The sequence below is a fragment of the Lepisosteus platostomus genome, chromosome 5 (genome assembly GCF_059453375.1).
Source record: "Lepisosteus platostomus isolate fLepPlt1 chromosome 5, fLepPlt1.hap1, whole genome shotgun sequence".
Classification (NCBI taxonomy): domain Eukaryota; kingdom Metazoa; phylum Chordata; class Actinopteri; order Semionotiformes; family Lepisosteidae; genus Lepisosteus; species Lepisosteus platostomus.
Window position 1 is genome coordinate 31618920 of NC_142615.1, and position 19931 is coordinate 31638850.

At 43.2% G+C, this 19931-nt stretch overlaps 3 protein-coding genes across 7 annotated transcripts in view; 1 reads left to right on the top strand and 2 right to left on the bottom strand.

The window, feature by feature from the left end:
- LOC148665560 (butyrophilin subfamily 2 member A2-like) lies at window positions 1-12193 on the bottom strand. 4 transcript variants are annotated; one of them, XM_088632350.1, is made up of 9 exons: window positions 11491-12193; window positions 8768-8863; window positions 8391-8624; window positions 8105-8264; window positions 7603-7662; window positions 6234-6266; window positions 5105-5131; window positions 4501-4527; window positions 1-1509 (listed from the first exon to the last, which is right to left on the bottom strand). In XM_088632350.1, the coding sequence occupies exons 1-9, from the start codon at window positions 11548-11550 to the stop codon at window positions 971-973; spliced, it is 1236 nt and encodes a 411-aa protein (XP_088488476.1). In that variant the 5' UTR covers window positions 11551-12193; the 3' UTR covers window positions 1-970. The 4 variants fall into 4 exon arrangements, with proteins under 4 accessions (XP_088488476.1, XP_088488478.1, XP_088488477.1 ...); XM_088632352.1 differs by lacking the exon at window positions 6234-6266; XM_088632351.1 differs by lacking the exon at window positions 5105-5131.
- Window positions 4501-19931, bottom strand: part of LOC148665561 (E3 ubiquitin/ISG15 ligase TRIM25-like) — a 51922-nt gene continuing 36491 nt past the window's right edge. Inside the window, exon 4 of the transcript XR_015936884.1 lies at window positions 4501-4527. The gene's annotated coding sequence lies outside the window, so the exon portion shown is untranslated. The remainder of the gene's footprint in view (window positions 4528-19931) is intronic.
- The window catches only part of LOC148665562 (butyrophilin subfamily 2 member A2-like), a 31363-nt gene continuing 25503 nt past the window's right edge, over window positions 14072-19931 (top strand). The window contains exons 1-3 of one of the 2 annotated variants that reach the window (XM_088632357.1): window positions 14072-14261; window positions 14504-14578; window positions 16096-16443. In XM_088632357.1, coding sequence (XP_088488483.1) covers window positions 14506-14578; window positions 16096-16443 — 421 coding nt within the window. In that variant the 5' untranslated portion in view covers window positions 14072-14261; window positions 14504-14505. The remainder of the gene's footprint in view (window positions 14262-14503; window positions 14579-16095; window positions 16444-19931) is intronic. The other variant, XM_088632356.1, reaches the window with a different exon arrangement.

Consider the following 19931-nt stretch of genomic DNA (forward strand, 5'->3'; position numbering starts at 1 on the left):
TTTGCGTTGTGAATCTCTTTTTCTATTGGTTTTATTGAATGTGGCACTATTAGACAGGCAATGCACTGGGATAGGGGGAACTGTTCATGAGCCAATAGCATTTAAACACCCACACTGCTGCAACTAAGTGTGTTGGGTAGCGCACACACAAATCTTCATTTACAGAGCTCCTGTAGGCTTTTTTTAGTGTCAGCCAGTACTCAGGGAAGAGACATTTGCAACCCATTCGACAAGGGTTAAACACACACAAGGGCAGTAAAATGTATGACATTACATGGACAGATCTGAATGAAATTTCAGGCTATTGAAAAAAGTAAATTATTAAATAGCCCAGGACAGAAGACAAGACTGACAAGTAGCCCAAGTTTCTGTCCGTGAAGAAACAAACTTGCCACTGCCACCAAACAGAAGTAAAATCTTGGGTTCAGTTTAGTGTTTTGGGCTTTCATATGAAGGTAAACAGAGCTTTCACTGGGCGATTATATCAATTTATTATATCAATTTATTAGGAACTAAACATCTTACAAACTACAACTCCCATAAACACCCTGAGCCACTTTCTGATGGCATCCCAGTGCCTATTCCACCTGGCTGATGATGTCAGCGGGTCCCTCCCAGTTCAGGCAGCTTTACAGTCATCGGCGCGTGCAGGAGAGACTCACATGGGATTTCATTTTTAATTCATTTCAGTTTATTTTCTCAAAATTTGAAAAAAAAACACGAGAGGGTTTCCAGAGATATTTACAAGTCAGGAGTACAGCAGGCTGGTAGCGGGGAATATCTCCCTCTCTCGTAAATGTTATTTTCCTGTTTAAATCTTTTACTGTAATATAACATGTTTAAACATGACACAACATCGACATCATCTTAAATTACTATTAGATTTTTGACATCATCTCACTACCCACCGTTAAACCTGTCTCCCAGTATGAGCAGTGGGACAGAGAGCTGGGAGAGAGTCAGCCTGTGTTCATGAGTCAGTGACGGGTTTAATCTCCACACTGACAGCAGGGAGCAGCTCAAGGTCTTTATTACGATCCACAGTCCTGAAGACAGGATAGATCTTCTCTCCCTGAGTGAAGACCATGTCAGTGAAAGTGTAGAGATGAGCTCTGGACTCCACTGTGTAAAAGGAGACTTTCCTCTCCTCAATATCCACACACACCCCCACCTGCAGACTGCGGGGGAGATGGGTCACAGGGTCAGTAAGAGCAGATAAAACAGAGAGGTAAGAGCTCAGACACCAGTAACCCTGCTGGGGAGAGAAGCTGAACCCCCCTTGCCTCTCTGCAGACTCTCTGGTCACTCCTATTGTCCACCAGTCATTCACCTCCACCTCCCAGTAGTGTCTCCCTGAGGTGAAGGCCTCCCTGCTCATGACACAGGACCAGTGATCAAATCTGTGAGGATTGTCAGAGAGACTCTTCCTCTGTCCCTGTCTCACTCTCTTCCCATCCTCAGACAGGCTGAGAACACAGTGAGCTGTATCAGGGTCCAGAGTCACAGCAGCTGGGGAATAAAACAGCAAACATCACAACAGGCTCCTGCCGATTACATTCCAACTCAACTCCATTATACTGTGAAATGTCTTTATTTAGGAGTGCTGGGTCTTCAAAAGAGAAGTCTAAGATACCTCAATCGTATATATATGGTACTACAAAAAATCGATGGCAACTAAAGAGAAAAGTGAAGCAGCTGGAGGGGACGTGGAAAGAGTACTGGAGAAGCGCCTGTCTGTTAAAACGGTTTATTTCAAATCCCATTTTAGCAGCTCGTTCATCTTCTCTAAGACCATTTTCCTGATGACGCAGAATAAAACAGTGCTGAATTCAAAGACTGTATAATGCCCGTTTTTACACAAAAACAATATAATTACAAAACCACAATCTTGCTAAAATATAAGAAAACCTTCACACTTACTTTAAAAATGTGAAGAAATATCCAAAGTATTCAATTTAAACCAGAAATAACACATCCAGAAACCCAGAGAGAAACAGAGGCGCAGCATTCAAGATGGCATTCAGGTGGGAGGTAAAGTTTAGAGGCTGAGGAGTTTTTTTGAGTTTTTCATGACCTGAATGTTATTTTTTTGCTTTTTTTGACTACAGAAAAATAAGGACATTGTTGCAACAGTGAAGAGTATCTGTAAAAGGACCCTGCCGGACCAGGAGGGCGTGATATCGGCCATCAACACTGTTCACAGGCTCGGGAGAGCGAACATGTCTGGGCAAGTGTGCCCCAGATCGATTAAAATACAGTTCACCAAGAGGACGGCAAAGGATATACTGTGGCGAGCGGCGAGGGGGAATGAGTATTTGAATGAGAACAAACTGAGATTTGCAGAGGACCTGTCTGCCGCAGACAGGAGCACCAGGAACCAGCTGTGGCCCCAGGTTGAAGCTGCCAGAAGAGAGGGGAGGAGAGCCTACTTTGTGGGAGCGAGGTCCTTTGTGGAAGGGAAGGAGAAATGCTCCCAGTGACTGCTCAGTTAATGATTATGTTTGGTTTTATTTGTTATAGCAGTTTATACTAATGTTTATTTAGTGTTAGTTTGGAATGTTGTAGTTATGTATTAAGGACTGTTATAGTTCTGGTTCTTGAAAAACTCAATAATTTAGACAATCTTAGAGTTAGTTATCTGCATTTGTGTATGTGTTTTTCATGAATGCCAGAGGTACTCGAAGTGTTTTAAAAGAAAAGCTTTTTTTTTTGTTTTGTAAAAAAGTGAGTGCTGATTTTTATTTTATACAGGAAATGCATGCATGTTGAAACATTATTTAAATTCTATAAATAATTGAGAAATAATAAAGCAAGTAAAACATGGTATATGTAAAAAATAAAATTTGATCACATAATTTACTTCATTACCTCTGGTGGTTAAATGTTTTTTTCTGTTGTGTTTTTTATCTCTTGTACCTGTTTCTGATCCTCTGGTTGTAGATGTATTTGTAAATTCTATTCGTTTAATAAAAAAAAAGTTTTGCGAAAAAAAAGAAACAGAGGCGCTCATACTGACTTCAGACTGTTTGCGCTCAGCTGTCCGCCTCTCTGATAGGACACACCAGATGTCAATCAGTGAGCTCTGACCACTGAGAGACAGGGGGCGGGGCTTATACATGTTCATTGTGAATGGGGGTTTTGATCAATTCAATTCAAGAAGCTTTATTCGGATGACCAATGAACACTGACTTAATACTCTCCTGATATTTAATACTTAAATACAAACTCTTAATACTTAATACATATAATAAATACTCTCCTTCTATTGTCTGCTGATCAAAGAGATTCTTCTCAGTTCTTATGTTTTTAATCCTGGAGAATAGAAAGGCTGTAAAAAAGAGCCTATCCAGTATAAATAGTAGACATATATTGGGCATGGCCTGGAACAATAGGTATCTACATGTGCTATAATTTGAATAATCATTTTTGAAGAAATGAAATGTGTTTTTTTGGGGTGGCGGATATTTCTTTCTAGAGTGTGTACTGAGTACTGAGTAAGATATATATAAATCTGATGTTTCAGACTTAATGTCCAGATGGTCCCTTAAATTCAGACCCTGAACCAGGCCTGGACTTTCTTTACTGTCCAAGATATTGCAAGATGTTCAGGCTACAAACACTCCAGGTGGAAATGACCTTTGAGGAGCTGGGGGTTAAAGAGGTTCAACATCCTGACTGTATCATCATTTTAAACACAAAAAGCAACAACATGAGCTGTTTAGCAATAACGTTTATCTGCCTGATAATGTTTATTTTTCCCACAGCCTGAACGTACTCTATATAGAAGCCCATCCTGTCTGTACTCTGTTTGTATGAACATCCTAATAACACAGTCAGAGGAAAGAGGGAAACAGACGAAGAAAAGGTGATTTTATAAATATAAACTCTTATATGTTTCTTCTTGCTGACCGATCAGCCTGGTTGACATGTAAAGAGAAGCAGCCATTTCTCAGACAAGAGGGAGGCCTACAGGCCCCAGAGGAGCCCCTGTACCAGAGTCCCACTGCTGCCTCTCACAAGAGGGAAAGAATACTGTCATTATACCATCCTTTTTTCCACAACCTTTAACAGTGTTTCTCCTTAGGATTTGAATAGCTTGTTATTATGAGACTGGCTCTGCTCCTGAATTCTCCTGATATTCCACAGTTTTTCCAGTCACTGGTTCTGCCACATTCAGTCTGTAGACCCTTATTCAGGAGTGAGCAGAGACCAGAACACGTGGCCTTCAGGGAAAATTAGTTTTCTATACTATCAGTCCAGGAGAGACTCATACTGGCCATTAGATTGAAACACAGGACGGAGATAGAAATACCACCATGAAACTTTGATTGATCTTCACAGCCCACATGTAGGATGTTACAGAATTATGAGATTGAAATACATCTCCTTCTGTTTACAGACCATATCACACTAAAGAGACCTTCTGGACTCAAGACCTCAATAACCCCAGACACTAGGGCTTAAAACAACACCTCTTTCTTCAAGAAGAGACAGACCTACCTGCAGCACTGCACAACCACTGCCATTCTGAAACACAGAGATAAAGACACTGTTTATCACAGACACACACTGGAGCACAGAGATACAGACACTGTTAATCACAGTCACAAACTGGCCTCCATATTGAGACAAAGATGTCACTACAGTTTTCATTATGAATCTTATAGTACCAAAATTCAGGGGTCAGAGGTAATGAAATTCACTAGAGACCAGTAATGCTCTCTTGAACTGGTTTCTTTCAAGAGACTAAAAGTTAAAATTACAAGAGAACTTCAGACATACAGTATCAGTATTAAAAATCAGGAGTTCAGCTTCGTTCACACTGAAACCAGTGTGAAACATCCTTTTTATTGATCATGTTCTAAGAACTGAAAGAAAAACATTAGTAATATAGACGTTTTTCAGAATGGACTACTGTGATGTGTTATTTTAATGATACACTGTTAGTGTTGTCCAGGTCTTTCCTGATCCAACAGAATTGCCCTTTTGGGAGCTCCCCAGTTTAAATACCGCTCTGTCCTCCACACACACTCTTCCCCAGCACACTGGCAGGGTGAGAGCTGGAGCCCAGCAGGAGCTGTGATTTTACACACAGTGGACTTACGCAGGACAGGGATGGGGCTGCCTTCACCTGTACAGAAGAAAGGAGAGGGTCAGTACTGAGCTGTAGTGTCCTGGTGGAGAATAGACAATACTGGGGTTATACCCCAGACAGGTGAACAGGGCAAAGGTCATGTGAAGATATAGTTTATAGTGTTATAGTGCATGGGTTATCAGGCTGTGCTGTTCCCTGGATTTATGTCTAGTATCTCTGATGGAGATCGAGCACCAGTGTGAAAACAGCTCACAACCAGCAGCTCACTGAGACCCAGCAGTGTGAGCCTGGCCAGTACCTGGAGGGGAGACTCCTGGGAATGCTGAGGCTGCTGATGGAAGAGGTGTTAATGGGGCCAGTAGGGGGCACTCACCCTGCATGCCCCAGTACAGTGATTGGGACACATGATATTATTGTTATTATGCAAGATCACGAGGTCAGCAGTGAAATAGTGTTCTTACCATCAGTTGTGTTATTATTGTAAGAAAAGATTTTGTAATCTCTGTTTATTAAAATGCTTCATTGTGTAGGACTCATGATTTGTACCCATGACATGTAGTCTCCTACAGAGTGTGAGCTTTTTGTAGTAAAAAGGTTTTGATTTAGGTTGGGTGATTTTATAGCTTTATCAGTCCAGCACAGACATGACTCCACTGGCTGAAAGACATGATCACTGTGAAAGGAGATGAGGAATATGATGTGAACCTGCAGTGAAACTCAGTTTACACTGATTCGCATTCTCCTTACTCTTTTATTGGTGTATTTCTCACCAGGAATCAATATTCATTAATATTAGCGCTCAATAGCAGTACTGTGTCTGTAACTTCAACAGGAAACAGACCTATCTGCAGCACTGCACAGCCACTGCCATTCTGAAACATAGAAACACAGACAATCACAGTCACAAACTGGACCACAGAGATACAGACACTGTTAATCACAGTCACACACTGGAACACAGAGATCCAGACACTGTTAATCACAGACACACACTGGAACACAGAGACACAGACACTGTTAATCACAGTCACACACTGGAACACAGAGACACAGACACTGTTAATCACAGTCGCTCACTGGTAATAACACGTCAGTAAAGTCATTACTGTCAGTCAGCAGTTTCACACAGTGTACATACGTGATTTAGGGAAAAGAGCTCGCTTCACAGGATCTGCAGAGAGAGAGAGAGAGAGAGAGAGAGTAGATCTTTATTGTACTAAAGACTGTTATTGCTTCATACCTTTTATTATACCAGAGTTTATACTACAGTCTGCAGTCAGTTCATTTCAGGATCCCCAGTCTCCACTGCAGTGTGGATCAGAGTCAGTGAGGTGAGCAGCAGTGGCTGTAAGACTGGAGTCTCACTCAATAAAACTGAGCAGCACAAGGCAATAAGACACACAGACACATCACAGGACACCCTGGAGTCCGGAGCTTGAGCCATTGAGAAAGATAAGAAACACAGTCTGTCCACAGCAGTGAGCAGTGATTTCATAAAGAACCAGCAGTGATACTGAGAACTGATCAATGCTCAGTCATATGCTTCTCATTGTTGTGTGATCTCTCACAGCATGAGTGAGCTTTACCAACAGTGACCAGTAACATTGTCTGAGTGACCTGTTCCCACAGAAACCAGTATCACTGACTGAATGACCTGTACCCACAGTGACCAGTATCACTGACTGAGATACAGAGATGTCCTGTTCACTGGACACACTGCCTGATCTCTGGACATCAGCTAGACAGTGAGAGGTGTCAATGATCCTGTCCAAGCTACTAGCCAGCAGACTGAGGACCATCCAGCCCCACATCATCAATAGTGACCAGACATGTGGGGTGGGACAGCGATCCGTCAGCTGGAACCTCCAGCTCACGAAGCATAACGGAGGCATGTAGGATGAAGCTATTTAACTAGGTAGCCTGGTGGGGTTTCTCCACGGTAAAAGTGCACTGGACAGGACAGAGAGCCCTGTAAAGGGGCTGAAGAAAACCCAGAAAACCTGTTCCTTAGTGCTCCTGTTAAGAAATGGACAATCGCAGTTTCAGAGCCAGGACTGCAGCCAGTGGTAACACCCAGGAGGCTTGGAGGGGCTCTTATTGTGTGAACCAGCCTCACTGACCACTTGCAAAATGGAAAGATTGATAATGAACAATCAATCTCTTAGAGACTATTTAAATTCTGTTGAAGTGTTGTTGTTATAATTGTATTTTTTTGTATGAAGTGTGCTGTACACATTGTTGTAATTAAGTGCATTTTCTTAAAAAATGACCCCCACTGGATTTTCTGTCTCTGTCCATCTGTGTGTTTCTTACACAGAGTTTCTCTGATCCACACAGAGTGACTGTCTGCAAGCTTGACTTTCTGAATTCAGACGTGTATCAGCAAGTATCAGAGTGTGAACCAGTGTGTGTGTCAGAGTGTGTATCAGTTTATGTATCACTGTTTCTGCTTTGTGTTTGAGCTCCAGGTATATTTCAAGGGGGAGCTGTTGCGAAAACAGACTCACAGTGTAAAAGCTCTGCTCTGGACCTGGGTTCTGGAGTCAGCAGACTATAGACTTCAGTAACTGGGGAGACACACAGAGAAATGTCTCATCAGGGCTGCAGTAACAGATTAACAGGAATAACAGAGCTATTCTGCTTCACTTGGGCTGTAGCTCCTATTGTAACAGGACTGATCTACTGGACTGAGACTGTAGTCCCTATGGTAACAGGACTGATCTACTGGACTGAGACTGTAGCCCCTATGGTAACAGGACTGTTCTACTATACAGGGACTGTCGCTCCTATTAAAACATTCCTGTTGAACTACATACAGCACAATTTAACAATACAGTTACTCTCATAAAGACTTGTGAGACTAAAACTTTAAAGATATTTCACCTAGAATTTGAATCATTGACTGGTAAGCTGCTCTGATAAATACAATCACTGAACAGAAAATCCATTAACAATATAAGAGAAATTCATAGGCTATCCAGAAAGACATCAGTGTGTTTCACCACTAACCTGTCATGGAAATCTTTATTGATTCCTTCTTGCAGACGTCCTCCAGTCGTTCTTTCAGTCCAGAGACAGGTCTCCTCACTGCCTCAGGAGAGAAATGTGGACGGACAGGGATGCTGGGTGAGTGTCCAGCTCCAGGAGGGACACAGACAGACTGGAAATTCTGCAGCAGGGAAGAGAAAGAGGAGTTTCCAGTCAAACACAACACACATTCCTGGGGAGAAGCCAGGAGCAGCTCTGTGTGAGAGACACCCTTCTGTTCTGCAGAGTCACAGAGCAGTGATGTTACCTGGAGGAAATGGATGTGATCCTCTGTGTGTGAGAACTGGTTCAGCTCAGCATCTCTCCTCTTCAGCTCAGTGATCTCCTTCTCCAGTCGCTCTAGAAGTCCTTCAGCCTGACTCACAGCAGCCCTCTCTTGAGCTCTGATCAGCTCTGTAACCTCAGAGCGTGTTCTCTCAATGGAGCGGATCAGCTCAGTAAAGATCCTGTCAGTGTCCTGTACCGCGGTGTGTGCAGAGCTCTGAGGGAGGAGACACATTAGATTATTACACAAGAAAACACTCAAAGTACATTACGCTGTATGTTGTGTTTTCTAAGGGTTCTGTCCAGTGTCCAGCTTTGGAAATGTGTGTCAGTGCGTCCACTTCTCTGGTCAATACCCACTCCGAGTGACTCCACAGCCTGTCTCAGCTCCTGCAGCTCCTTCTCTCTCTCCTGAAGTCTCTGCTGGGTTTGTGTCTGTGTCGCGCACAGCTGCTTCTGTGGAAAAAAAAAAGAGACACTCTGGACATTTCTGCTGTAATAGAATCACATCACAGAGACACCCGTTAGAGTCACCCTGGAAAATTCACACTCTGTATTCCTGGTGTCTTATCCACACAAGGTGTGTTTCCTGGTCCTGTCTGACACACTCCTGTTCCAAGTCTAATCTACACCCGCAGCATGTGCAACGCAGCAGAGCACGAGTCTCCACCTCCTGCTCAAGTTTTACACCTCACACCTGGGTCTGCACATCAGTATGTGAAGTGAAATATAGAAACATATAAATTATATCTTAAACAGAATGTAGAAAATTCAGTTTTCATTCCAACAGCTCAATATTGTGTCCTAACTGCTCTCTGCACCTCAAAGCAGAGGATTTCAGCAGTGCTGATGAGCCCAGTTGCTACTAGTTTCCTCCTGCAGTCAGTGGAGACCCTGTGGCTGACATGCTAGACCACTGGATGAGGTTCTGGACCAGGCAGACCATGTGTCCGACCACATCTCACATCTTGTCTGCTTCTGGGGAAATTCAGATCATTTCAGAGGAGAAAAGGAAACGTTTGTGTCAGATCTGACTCCAGCAGAACCCAGCATGAGTCTTGTATTTAATAAAGTATTTGAAGGTAATATACCACAGTTAAGTGGTTTATGTGTTTAAGATCCACCACCTTCCTATTAAATCCCATTTCCAGCACTTTATTTCAATCCTGTTTCACTGCTTTCTGCCCCATAGTCCTCACTATAATAAATTAATCCTTGAGCACTAATGTGGTACCAGTGGCCTTCACAACTTCTGCTGTTACCCCTGTGTGAGAAAAAGAATCATGGCTCTGGACAACCTGAACAACTTTCACCCTGTATCATTTTTTGCAAAAAGTTTAGAATGTGCTGTTAAATTTCTTTTACTTAATCCTCTTTGACTCCAATGTGGTTTCAGACAACTTTACAGCACAGAAACTGGCCTGCTCAAAGTCACTAACGATCTTCTAATATCTCCCGATTCTTTCTGTCCTCATTCTTACTGAACGCAGTGCTGCTTTCGACATCTCATGACATCTCACTTTCTTGTCTTGAGACTGTGTTTGGAGTTTCTGTCACTGCTCTTAAATGGTTCCAGTCTTAACTCACTGATCACTTTCACTTTGTCTCTATTGGGGATTGTAGCTCTTAAATTGGACCTGTTAAGTCTGGTCTTCCTAAGGGGTTGACACTGGGCTCCCTACCCTTCAGCGTGTATGAGTTCTGATGATACTTAAATCTGCAGTACAGTACGTCCATACTAAACTGACACTGACATGTCTCTGCTCTAATTGCTTCTCTGACATAAACACATGGATGACTCACAATTTCCTTCATTTAAACTGCGACAAGACAGAAGTCATGCTTCTTGGCACACCAATGCAGTATCCTTATCTGTGGATGACACTGTACTGGAATCACAGTCAAAATTGAAGAACTTGGGGGTAATATCTGATCCAGGCTTGACATGTGCAACAAATTGTCAAAACATCATTCATCCGCCTCAGAAATACCACCAGGCTGTGTCCTATGTCAAAGCTAACTGTTGCTGAAAAGCTGGTCAACTCTTTCATCTTTACTCATATTGACTACTGTAATGCTCCACTTGCTGGGTATCTAAACCCACATTCAACAAACTACAAGTATGTCCTGAATTTGACAGCCAGAATCCTGACCAGGTCTAGTGCAAGTGGAGTCCTTGCACTGGCTTTCTATCAGGTTTCATGTCGACTTCAAATTCCTCATGCTCCCCTAAAAGTCTCTGCATGGCTTGACACCACCTCACCTCACAACCTTTACTCTTCTAATTCTGGTCTCCTGTCTGTCCCCCAAGCCAGCACTCTGGGTGACAGGGCTTCTCCTGCTGCAGCCCAGAGCTCTGGAATTCTATCCCTATGGATATCATAGAGTCACCTTCCCTGAGTTCTTTCAAATCCAGACTCACAATCTTCTATTCATTAAGAGTTTTAATTTAACTGGGTCTGTTTCTACCCCTTTGCTTTTCTGCTGTTTTTCCATCTCCCTTCTACCTTCTCCTCTCGCTGTGCATTTTTTGTGCTGTAAATTGCTTTGCCACTTTTAGGCAAAATAAAAATAAAGTTTATTATTAATCATACAGTTCTGGTGAAATTAAATTAGGACTTCATTAATGAGGGTGCAGTCTGTTCTAGAGGTGTTGAGTGTGCTGTGCATTAATGAGGGTGCAGTCTGCTCTAGAGGTGTTGAGTATGCTGTGCATTGATGAGGGTGCAGTCTGTTTTAGAGGTGTTGAGTGTGCTGTGCATTAATGAGGGTGCAGTCTGTTCTAGAGGTGTTGAGTGTGCTGTGTAGTTGTACAGGTTCATCGGTGCTAAATGAGGACAGTAAAGAGGGAGACAGTGAAAGTGAGGAGGAGGAGATCGTGAACAACAGACAGAAGAACAGGAGACACTTCAGAGATGCAACCAGTGTAGATCACAGCTGAGTACATGAGCAGGACTCAGCAGTGGAGAGATCCAACATTACAGATACAGTAAATACAGTCTGGAGATCACTTAGAGCCCCAAATATCCCAAATATCCTTTTTTCATTTTACTACACTTTAAAAACAGACTCAAAGTCTTCACCTGTTTCTCTGTCCTTCCTGCTGCAGCTGAGACAGTATCATGGCCTCTGTGTTCATCCATTACACAAAGATAACAAACACACTTCTGGTCAGTACGGCAATAGACCTTCAGCAATTTGTGATGAGTGCAGCAGATCTTGTGTTGTAGTTATCCTATGGCATCAGCCAGCTCCTGTCTGTGTCCAGGGTGGAGCTCATTGTGTAGATTGTGGTGAGTCTGACAGTAAGAGGCCAGACACATCAGACAGGATTTCACAGCTCCCCTCTCTCTCCCAGTGCAGACATCACACAGTACGTCTCCAGGGTCAGCAGGACTGTGAGCAGGAGGAGGACCACTGCACCCTGTCTCCTTCAGTTTCTCCACCACGTCAGCCAGGATGGTGTTTCTGTGAAGATCAGGTCTTGGGGTGAAGGTCTGTCTGCACTGGGGGCAGCTGTAGATCCCAGTCCGATCTTCCTGATCCCGGCAGTTCTTAATACAGCCCATACAGTAACTGTGTCCACAGAGCAGAGCCACTGGATTCTTCAGCAAATCCAGACACACTGAGCAGCTAAACTGGTCCTGAGAAAATGGGAAAGTGCCTTTTGCCATTTTTCTGACAAGTAAAAACTGCACAGAGAGGAGCAGTAGAGACGGAGCTGTAGTGAGGCTGTTTCAGTAAAACTAAACTGATCTCTGAGTTTCACTTCCTGGATCTGCACAGAGCAGCAGGTGTGTGAGTATTAGAGGGTGTGGTTGTTAGGGGTTGTGATTAGGTTTATTAGGGGAGTGGTTTAGAGCTGGAGTTATGAAACAGGTTTGGTGGTTGTTGTTTGAAAGAAGGTCTGGTGTTGTGGGGGAGGTGTCTTATGGCGTCATTTTGGACTCAGCCTGACAGATAAAAGGTTTTTAAATAAACTTGAATGTTAGTAGCTGCTCATGTGGAGTCAATCCAGTGGTTTGTGTTCCCAGTAATCAAAACAGTAAAATACTAACTCACTCACACACCATGAGAAGATCAGAGCATGATGGTGACAGACAAGAGGAGGCCAGCTGGCCCATCCAGCTGTTTAATCATTGGGAGTTATTTGGCTCCAGGATCTCCTCCAGCTGTGTTTTGACAGAGGGGTGTCACAGCTCCACATGGTGCAGAGGATTTCACTGTCCGGGTGTGAAAACTTACTGCGAGCAGTCCAGCCTGTTGTGTCTCTCTTTCCAGGCCACTGAGCCCAGCCTTCTGCCTGGCTCTGCCCTGCAGCTTGTGGGCCAGCAGGGTACGTCCAGGGCTTCAAGCTTCACCTGCGCATTGACCCCCTCTGTGAGCCGCACAGACCTGTGGAGCGCTGCAGAGAATCACGAGCCCATCGCTCCCCAATTAAAGAGCTCAGGAGTTTCAGAAATGGAGCAGGCGTTACTTTGAAATGAGCAAACAGAAAAAGCAAATCATGACCAGACATAGTGCAGAGGAAGAATGCAGGACTACCTGTTAAAGCTTAGGTATACAGAAAATCACAGAAAGCTGTGTTATAAAAGAACATGTGAACACTGTTCAGTGTTTACATAGATACTGAAATGAGATAAACATATTTTAGTTGTATTTTAATGGAAACCTATAGAATGTAAAAGTATTTTAAATGTTAGCATTGAACGGTGTGTTGGATGCACAGAAAGAGAAGCAGTAGGCAAACAGCCAGCATCTCAAGATGTTCATATTCAAAGGCAATATGTTTAAACAACAAACTAGCTGTGGATACTGATGTCCCAGAGAGGTGGAAAGGCTGTTTCTTTAAGCCAGCTCTTTAAAATTTATCCTCAGTGAGAAACTTCTGCCATCTCATAGTGAGTTTCTTTTTTATAATCTTTTCACGTGTGATGTCATTAAGTACAATAAGCTCCTGCTTTGTTTAAAGATGGAAAATAAAACTAACTTTTCAGGAAACGCTACTTAAGGATAATCAAAAGACGTGAATTTAAAAGAAATGATTTACTTTGCTTGGTTAATTTAAAAAAAAACTTAGTTATAAAGGGAGACGCGCTCCAGACTGCAGAACATTCATTCTGAACTGCTGAGCTCCACACCTCCTCTTTCTCTCTGTATTGCCTCTTCTCTGACGGACCTCAGTGGGTGGTGCGCTACTGTCTCAGCGACCTGCTGATCTGGAAAAGAGCTCAGACCACAGCTCTGAGTGTCCCTGTCCTGCTCACTGGACTTTTGTCAGTGTGACAGTGGGTGAACAGGAGTTTTGAGTGGCTGTTCTAATGATTGTTCTGAGCTGTGTTTGCAGATCTTGTCAGCACAGGGTCAGGATCTGTCAGAACAGAGTCACACAAGGTCCATTGTGTAGTGACATAAATAGCATCAATTTACAGATTAACTTCATGAGTTCAGGCACATGAAGATTAAACACAACTTTCATATAACTAAAATAATCAACAACTCTCTGGCCAAAATAAATAATAAAAACAATTAAAGAGACAGTAAAAGAAAACAGGTTTCAAACTCTGTTCCCACCTGCTCTGCTGCCCTCGTTCACTGCTCAGACACAGACTCAGCTCAGTGGGAATGTTGCTCTGCAGGCTGGGTGAGTCTGTGCTGAAAGAACAGGTCTGTGCTGAAAGTTTAAAAGAAGGAAGTGAACTGTGTCCCTGTAGCAGTGAACAGCAGTTACTGTGAATAAGATGGAGGATTAAACAGGAGAAAACACTTCACCTTACAGGTGTTAGTTGTACCTTGTACAACTTGTATTGGTTTTTTTACAGAACAGCTCTGAGATGACAAAGTGAGCAATCAGGTAAGAACTAAGTCTGAGAGACACTCCTCATGGAAAGCGGTATGTTTGCTCTGGATACAGATCTCAATGAAAATGTCTGCAAGATCAGGGCTTCTGTTAATGGGAACATGGCACAGTGACAAGTCAAGGTCATTATGTGTTTCAGTAAATTGTACTGCTCATGTCTTTCAGAGACATTTGATCTCTTTATTCATTTCAGAGATAAGAGTGTTTTTATACTTTACAGTGTTTCTTTGTTTCAGAGATGGAGTCTGACCAGTCACAGTGGCTCTTTTTGACTCTGCTTTTTCTCCACCAGTCCTGTGTCTCAGGATCAGGTACAGTGAGACTCTTATTGTTGTTTTAATCAATAACCTGACCAGAGCTCTGATTTCACATTGATTACTGAAAAGTTCAATACAGTTTTGAATTTCTGAAGATGTTAACATAAAGATTGTAACATTTAAAATCTGGTGTTCAATCTCTTAACTATTATTGTGTTGTAAGAATGTGATGCAGTATAGAATTACTATAATAGTGCTCTGGGATGGAAGGCCTGAAGTTGCAGGTGTGTCATGAGGTGGTGGGTTGCTGAATCATTAATATATTTTAGTAAATATCAGCAACATAGCTGGTAGGGAGAATTGTGTTTAGAGATGAGACATAAAATTAATGCAATAACATCAGAGCAATGACATCAGGAATGGTTGTATGACATGTACTGTCTAACCGGATGTATAAGTTGTTAAGACATTAAGCCACTTTGTTGTAATTATCACTCCTGAACTCTTATTACAAACCCCATTGATTTTCAAACATAATACACACAACATTAAGAATATAATATTTCAAATACAAATAACATCACATCTATAATATTTCCTCACCCTGCACAAACCGCAAACATGGCTGGAATGAACAGTCTGTTCTTGTCATCAGCCTTTCTTCTGCTCATGATGTTGTGTGCCAGTCTGGGATCAATGTCCTCCACTGAGTCACTCTGTCGTCAGACCCCTGAGCACCTGTGGGATGAGCTGAGAGACCCACAGTCAATCATGGCCAAGTCACACTGCTGACCTGAGAGCTGCTTCACACTCTCTGCCAGTCTGTGTCTCAGTGTGGGAGTTAATGTTGGCTACATCAGGTACTCATCACTTACAAAGGGAGTCCTGGAGTGACCCAAACCACACAGGACATTACAACATGTCAGAAGTGTGTTTATGAAAGATGGAGTGATGATACAGCCAACACTTGTAGAAGGAACCTGACTGGATCTTACCTGTTGTTCATCTTCATACTAGGTTGTATGTTTAGATGTTGGAGAATCTTATTTTATATTTATATTGTAACCTGAATCAACCATGAGTTGAATCATTCAGGTCCCTGTAGACTACATCCTGCTGAACCTCCTGTGTTTAAGGGTTCAGATTGTGTTGGAAGTATTAATTAATCAGCAGTTTAATCTGGGTTCTGTATGTGAAGAGTTTCAGTTTATAAAGGTGCAGAGAGCAGAGAGAAACACAGATAAAGAACTTGATTCAACCCCCTACTGTCACTGCAGAGTAACAGACCCTCAGTGAACACAGTCACAGCTCTTCTATCAGTGAGTGAAGGTGAGGATCTGAGGGTCCTGGGTGACAGATCCAGACTCCAGTTTGCAGCAGATGGTGAGATGAGACTCATTGATCTTCAGTGCTCCTCATTCACATGTGGGTCTGAATCAGTGATGAGCTGTTTGTAGAAAACACTGTGTGTCACTGAGCTGCTCTGCTTTATTCTGCCAGTGATCTACAGTTTGTCATATGTGTCTGTGTTGAGGCTGAAACTCATGTCAGCTGTGCTCTTTCTCTTTCAGAGAGGTTTCAGGTTCTCAGTCCAGCTGTTCCTGTGTTTGTTTTCCCTGGTGAAGATGCTGTCCTGCCCTGTTATCTCTCACCAGACATCAGTGCTAAGGATCTAGAAATCAGGTGGTTTAGAAAGGATTACAATGAACCCATTTGTTTGTATAAATTAGGCTTCTATAACTTTAATAGACAGAACCCAGCCTACAGGGACAGGGCTGGTCTATTCCTGGAGGAGCTCCACAGAGGCAATGTGTCTTTAACACTGAGAGATGTGAAACGCTCTGACCATGGGCAGTACAAATGCTTTATGGTGTCTGAACAGATGGATGATGAAGCTATTATTGACCTGGCTGTTAGAGGTGAGTGTCTTTCTCTCAGAATTACATTTATGTGAATCGCTGATCATTTCAATGATGATAGCTGTTAGTATTTCCGTAATTCACTTGCTTTGTAACCGTAAAAATGAGCAATTGCACATGATGAGTTATGATACCATAAATATAATAATGACTTAAGAGAACAGTACTAACATGTTGAGCTCAGTCAAGAGATCTGAGTTTCAGAGTCAAGTCCACATTGACAATTATATGTTAATTATATGTTAAATATAAATATATATTCTGTTTAATTGCTTCTTAATATTCTGTCTATTCCAAATATTTATCCATACATTTTAGGGGACTGACTATGTATGTTTATCTTCCATAGAGGAACTCCCTCATATCAGGATTGGTCTTTAGTAAAAAAAAAGATAAATCTACACAGACTGTGGTAGGTGATTGGCTGGACAAAATGACCGATAGGTGACACTTGGGTGCATTAGTTGTGAGTGAAATGATTGCTTCGTTTAATCTCTTTATCAAGCAGGTTTAAATCTGCTTAATATGGAATATGGAATATTAATATGGATTTTTACAGCTAAAGGGACATTTTGGTAGCTGAGCATAAAAACTTGTGGGAGCATAATGATAATTGACAATATTAATTTAGGAACATACTGTGGTTATTTTGGGAGTTTTGACATGCTCTTCTTGACTATATTAAGTTTATATACTTTATAAAAAGCAACATCAATATTGCATTGCTTTTCCATAATAATTGCGCTCGTTATCGCAGTAAAAAAATTGTACTTTTTAGAATCCACTAAACAAGAAATATACTGTAATATGGAATCGTCAATCTAAATATATAAGGCATCGCTGTGAGGATTTAAATATAATATATTTATTTATATAGCTGTTAGTATTTCCGTAATTCACTTGCTTTGTAACCGTGATTCATTTTTAATTTGACCCATTCACTTACTTTTGAAACACTTTTTAAGCTGTTCATTTTAGCTACAGCATGTTTCTGAGTGGTCTGGTGGTACAGTGGGTTTGTCATGTGACCTGAGTTCAATACCTGCTTAGAGCATACTCCTTTTTAAAAAATAAAATAATACATATTGTGTATTAACAATTATTTTATATATATATTACATTTATATTTGATGTTAAGTGATATTAACGTAAGCTGAGGTCCTGTTAGTGTTTAGTTCAGTTGAGAGGTTTGAAGTGTTTTTGAGTAGGAGTTCTGTGGTCTAATTGGTGGCAGGAGGGAGAACGTGATGAGGAAAGGGGGAGAGCAGGAAGTAGAGAGAGAGAGAGAACGCATCTGGTGGGGATGCAGAGTTGTAAGCTGTTCTCTAATAAACTGCCAAGAAAATGAATATCCATCTCCATCCCGCTCCATTCTGGACCGACAGAGTGTTGACCACTGTCATACGAATCCTACAGTTAATGGAGTTTTTAATGAAAGTTCGGGAGGAATGAAGGCAGCCGCGCTCATTCGACACAGCTGCTGCAATTCTCACTAATCCTGACGTAAGCAACCGGTCTCAATAAATATCAAACATCACCCTCTCCTCTTCCTCGTTCGTTTTCTGCATGGTTTGTTTTCGCCTAGCTCGAATCCGTGCTCCCTTCTCATGGATCTACAAATCCGCCGCTCCGATGAAGACCTTTTCTGCAGCGCAGGAGACTCTCCTACCCTTCTCGTCCAGTCCACCCCCCACAGCACCCCTCACCTCCGTCTCATCGCCTCCCTCAGCCGCCATGCCACATCAGCGCCGCTCATCTCCCAGCCAGTCCTCACAAGATCCAACTCCTCGCCGAAGACTGCGTTCCGCCGTCGTAGTCCCTCTCTCATTACAAACCCAGCCTTCCCATTCCTCCACGGCAAAATCTCCAAATAACCCCCGCTTCTCTCGAGGATGTCCCTGCCGCCGCGCTTCACGCACATCGGCTCCCCCTTCTCCTGGATCATCTCTCGCGACTTCCAACCGTGGCAAGCCTCCAGAGGATACTTCGAAAACATGGCGTCCATTTTAAAAGAAACGCTTCCAAAAAAAAAAAAAAAAAAGCTCTGTTTTTCCTGTACTTAACCGCAGTCTACACAAGGAAACATCAACTCCCCAGCTTCCCCCGGCGCCCTCTGATGACATCACCCGCGCCGCCGCCACTCATCCCAACGTGAGGACCCCAAGGCCGCCCGCGCCTCTGCCTGTCGCATCTTCTGTCTTGTCCTGATATATCCGTGTCTGTCTCTTCTCCCAAGCAATCCATTCCTCTGCTGAATAACTGCACCTAGCCTCTTCCACCCAGCCTCCTGCCCTAATCTCCTCGCTGCGGCTCGCTTTCCGTTACTCTCAAATCTTCTGACCCTCACTCCGCTTCAGTCCTTCGAATTTTCGACTTCTGTTTGGCTTTCAGCATTTTCCGCGACATCACGTGCTCCGCCTTTCCCCAACGTCGTCAGGAACTCGACGATTACACGCACAGCATCCCCGATCTATCTGTCCTTTTCGAGGGCTCCCTGTTCTACGATTACCATAAGCAGTTCTTGGCCGAGGCCGCTGCCCGCCTACTCCAATGGAACCAGCGCACCTACTGGGGAGCCCTTGACATTGAGCTTTATTGCCGCACTTTCACCGGTGTCCAAGCTCTTTCCTGCGACTTCCGTTCCTCTTGGACAAATTCATCAAATCTTTGCCCAGATACCGTCCGCAAGCCCAACCCTGACTTTGCCCCTTCTCCCCCACAGCATCTATTCTCCCGTCAGGTCTTCTTCAAACCTTCCCGGTCCAAAGACGTTCGCGGTTGCCCCATCGTGATGATCAGGGGCCAACAATTTCCAACATCTTCAATTCCTCTACATATACCTCTCTCCTTCGTCGCTTCTGCGGCGAAGCTCATGCTCGCTCGCTCTGCCTGCCCCCGCCGGCCCTTCCATGCTTGCTCCACCTTCAGCATTCCCAAAAGACTACTGGCTTTTCCGTCTACCCCAATCGACATCCCCACTCTTGCTTTCAGCCTGCTCCGTCACCCTGACCCCTCTTCCACCCACATCTTACTCGACGGCCTTTCCTTCGGATTCTCACCAGGCCCGTGCACACTTCCTTCCTTCGTCTTTTGCAAAAATTTGCAATCTGCCACCGCCGATCCCCAGTCCGTTGATTCCTTGATTCCTTGTTTCATGATCGGCCCACTTGACTCTTCCCCATTCCCTGCATACCACATCAATCCCATTGGTATAGCGGTCCATCTGGGCACCTAGCTCGCTAAGGCCAACATCTCCAGTGCTGTTTAAGTTATGCCTCCTGACCCAGACCTCTGGCACCTCTTCAGAGTTCATTGGCGGAACAAGTTCTTCGCAGTCCGCCTTACCTTCGGACGTAGGAGTAGCCCAAAACATTTTTGGTACCTTAGCCGAAGCTCTCGGCTGGATACCGTCGAATAACTATAAGTTTCCTTTTCTCGTCCACCTTCTCGACGATTTCCTTACCATAGACTTCCCTCACACCCCAGCT

Bases quoted from the DNA above. Each gene is read 5' to 3' on its own strand.
- LOC148665560 (XM_088632350.1), bottom strand. From the start codon at position 11,550: ATGGATGAACACAGAGGCCATGATACTGTCTCAGCTGCAGCAGGAAGG. The intron at 8,864-11,490 runs GTGAAGACTTTG...TTTTTTCCACAG, and splicing joins CAGGAAGGACAGAGAAACAG to AAGCAGCTGTGCGCGACACA. The intron at 6,267-7,602 runs GTGAGTCTGTTT...CTCTCTCTGCAG, and splicing joins CAGAGCAGAGCTTTTACACT to ATCCTGTGAAGCGAGCTCTT.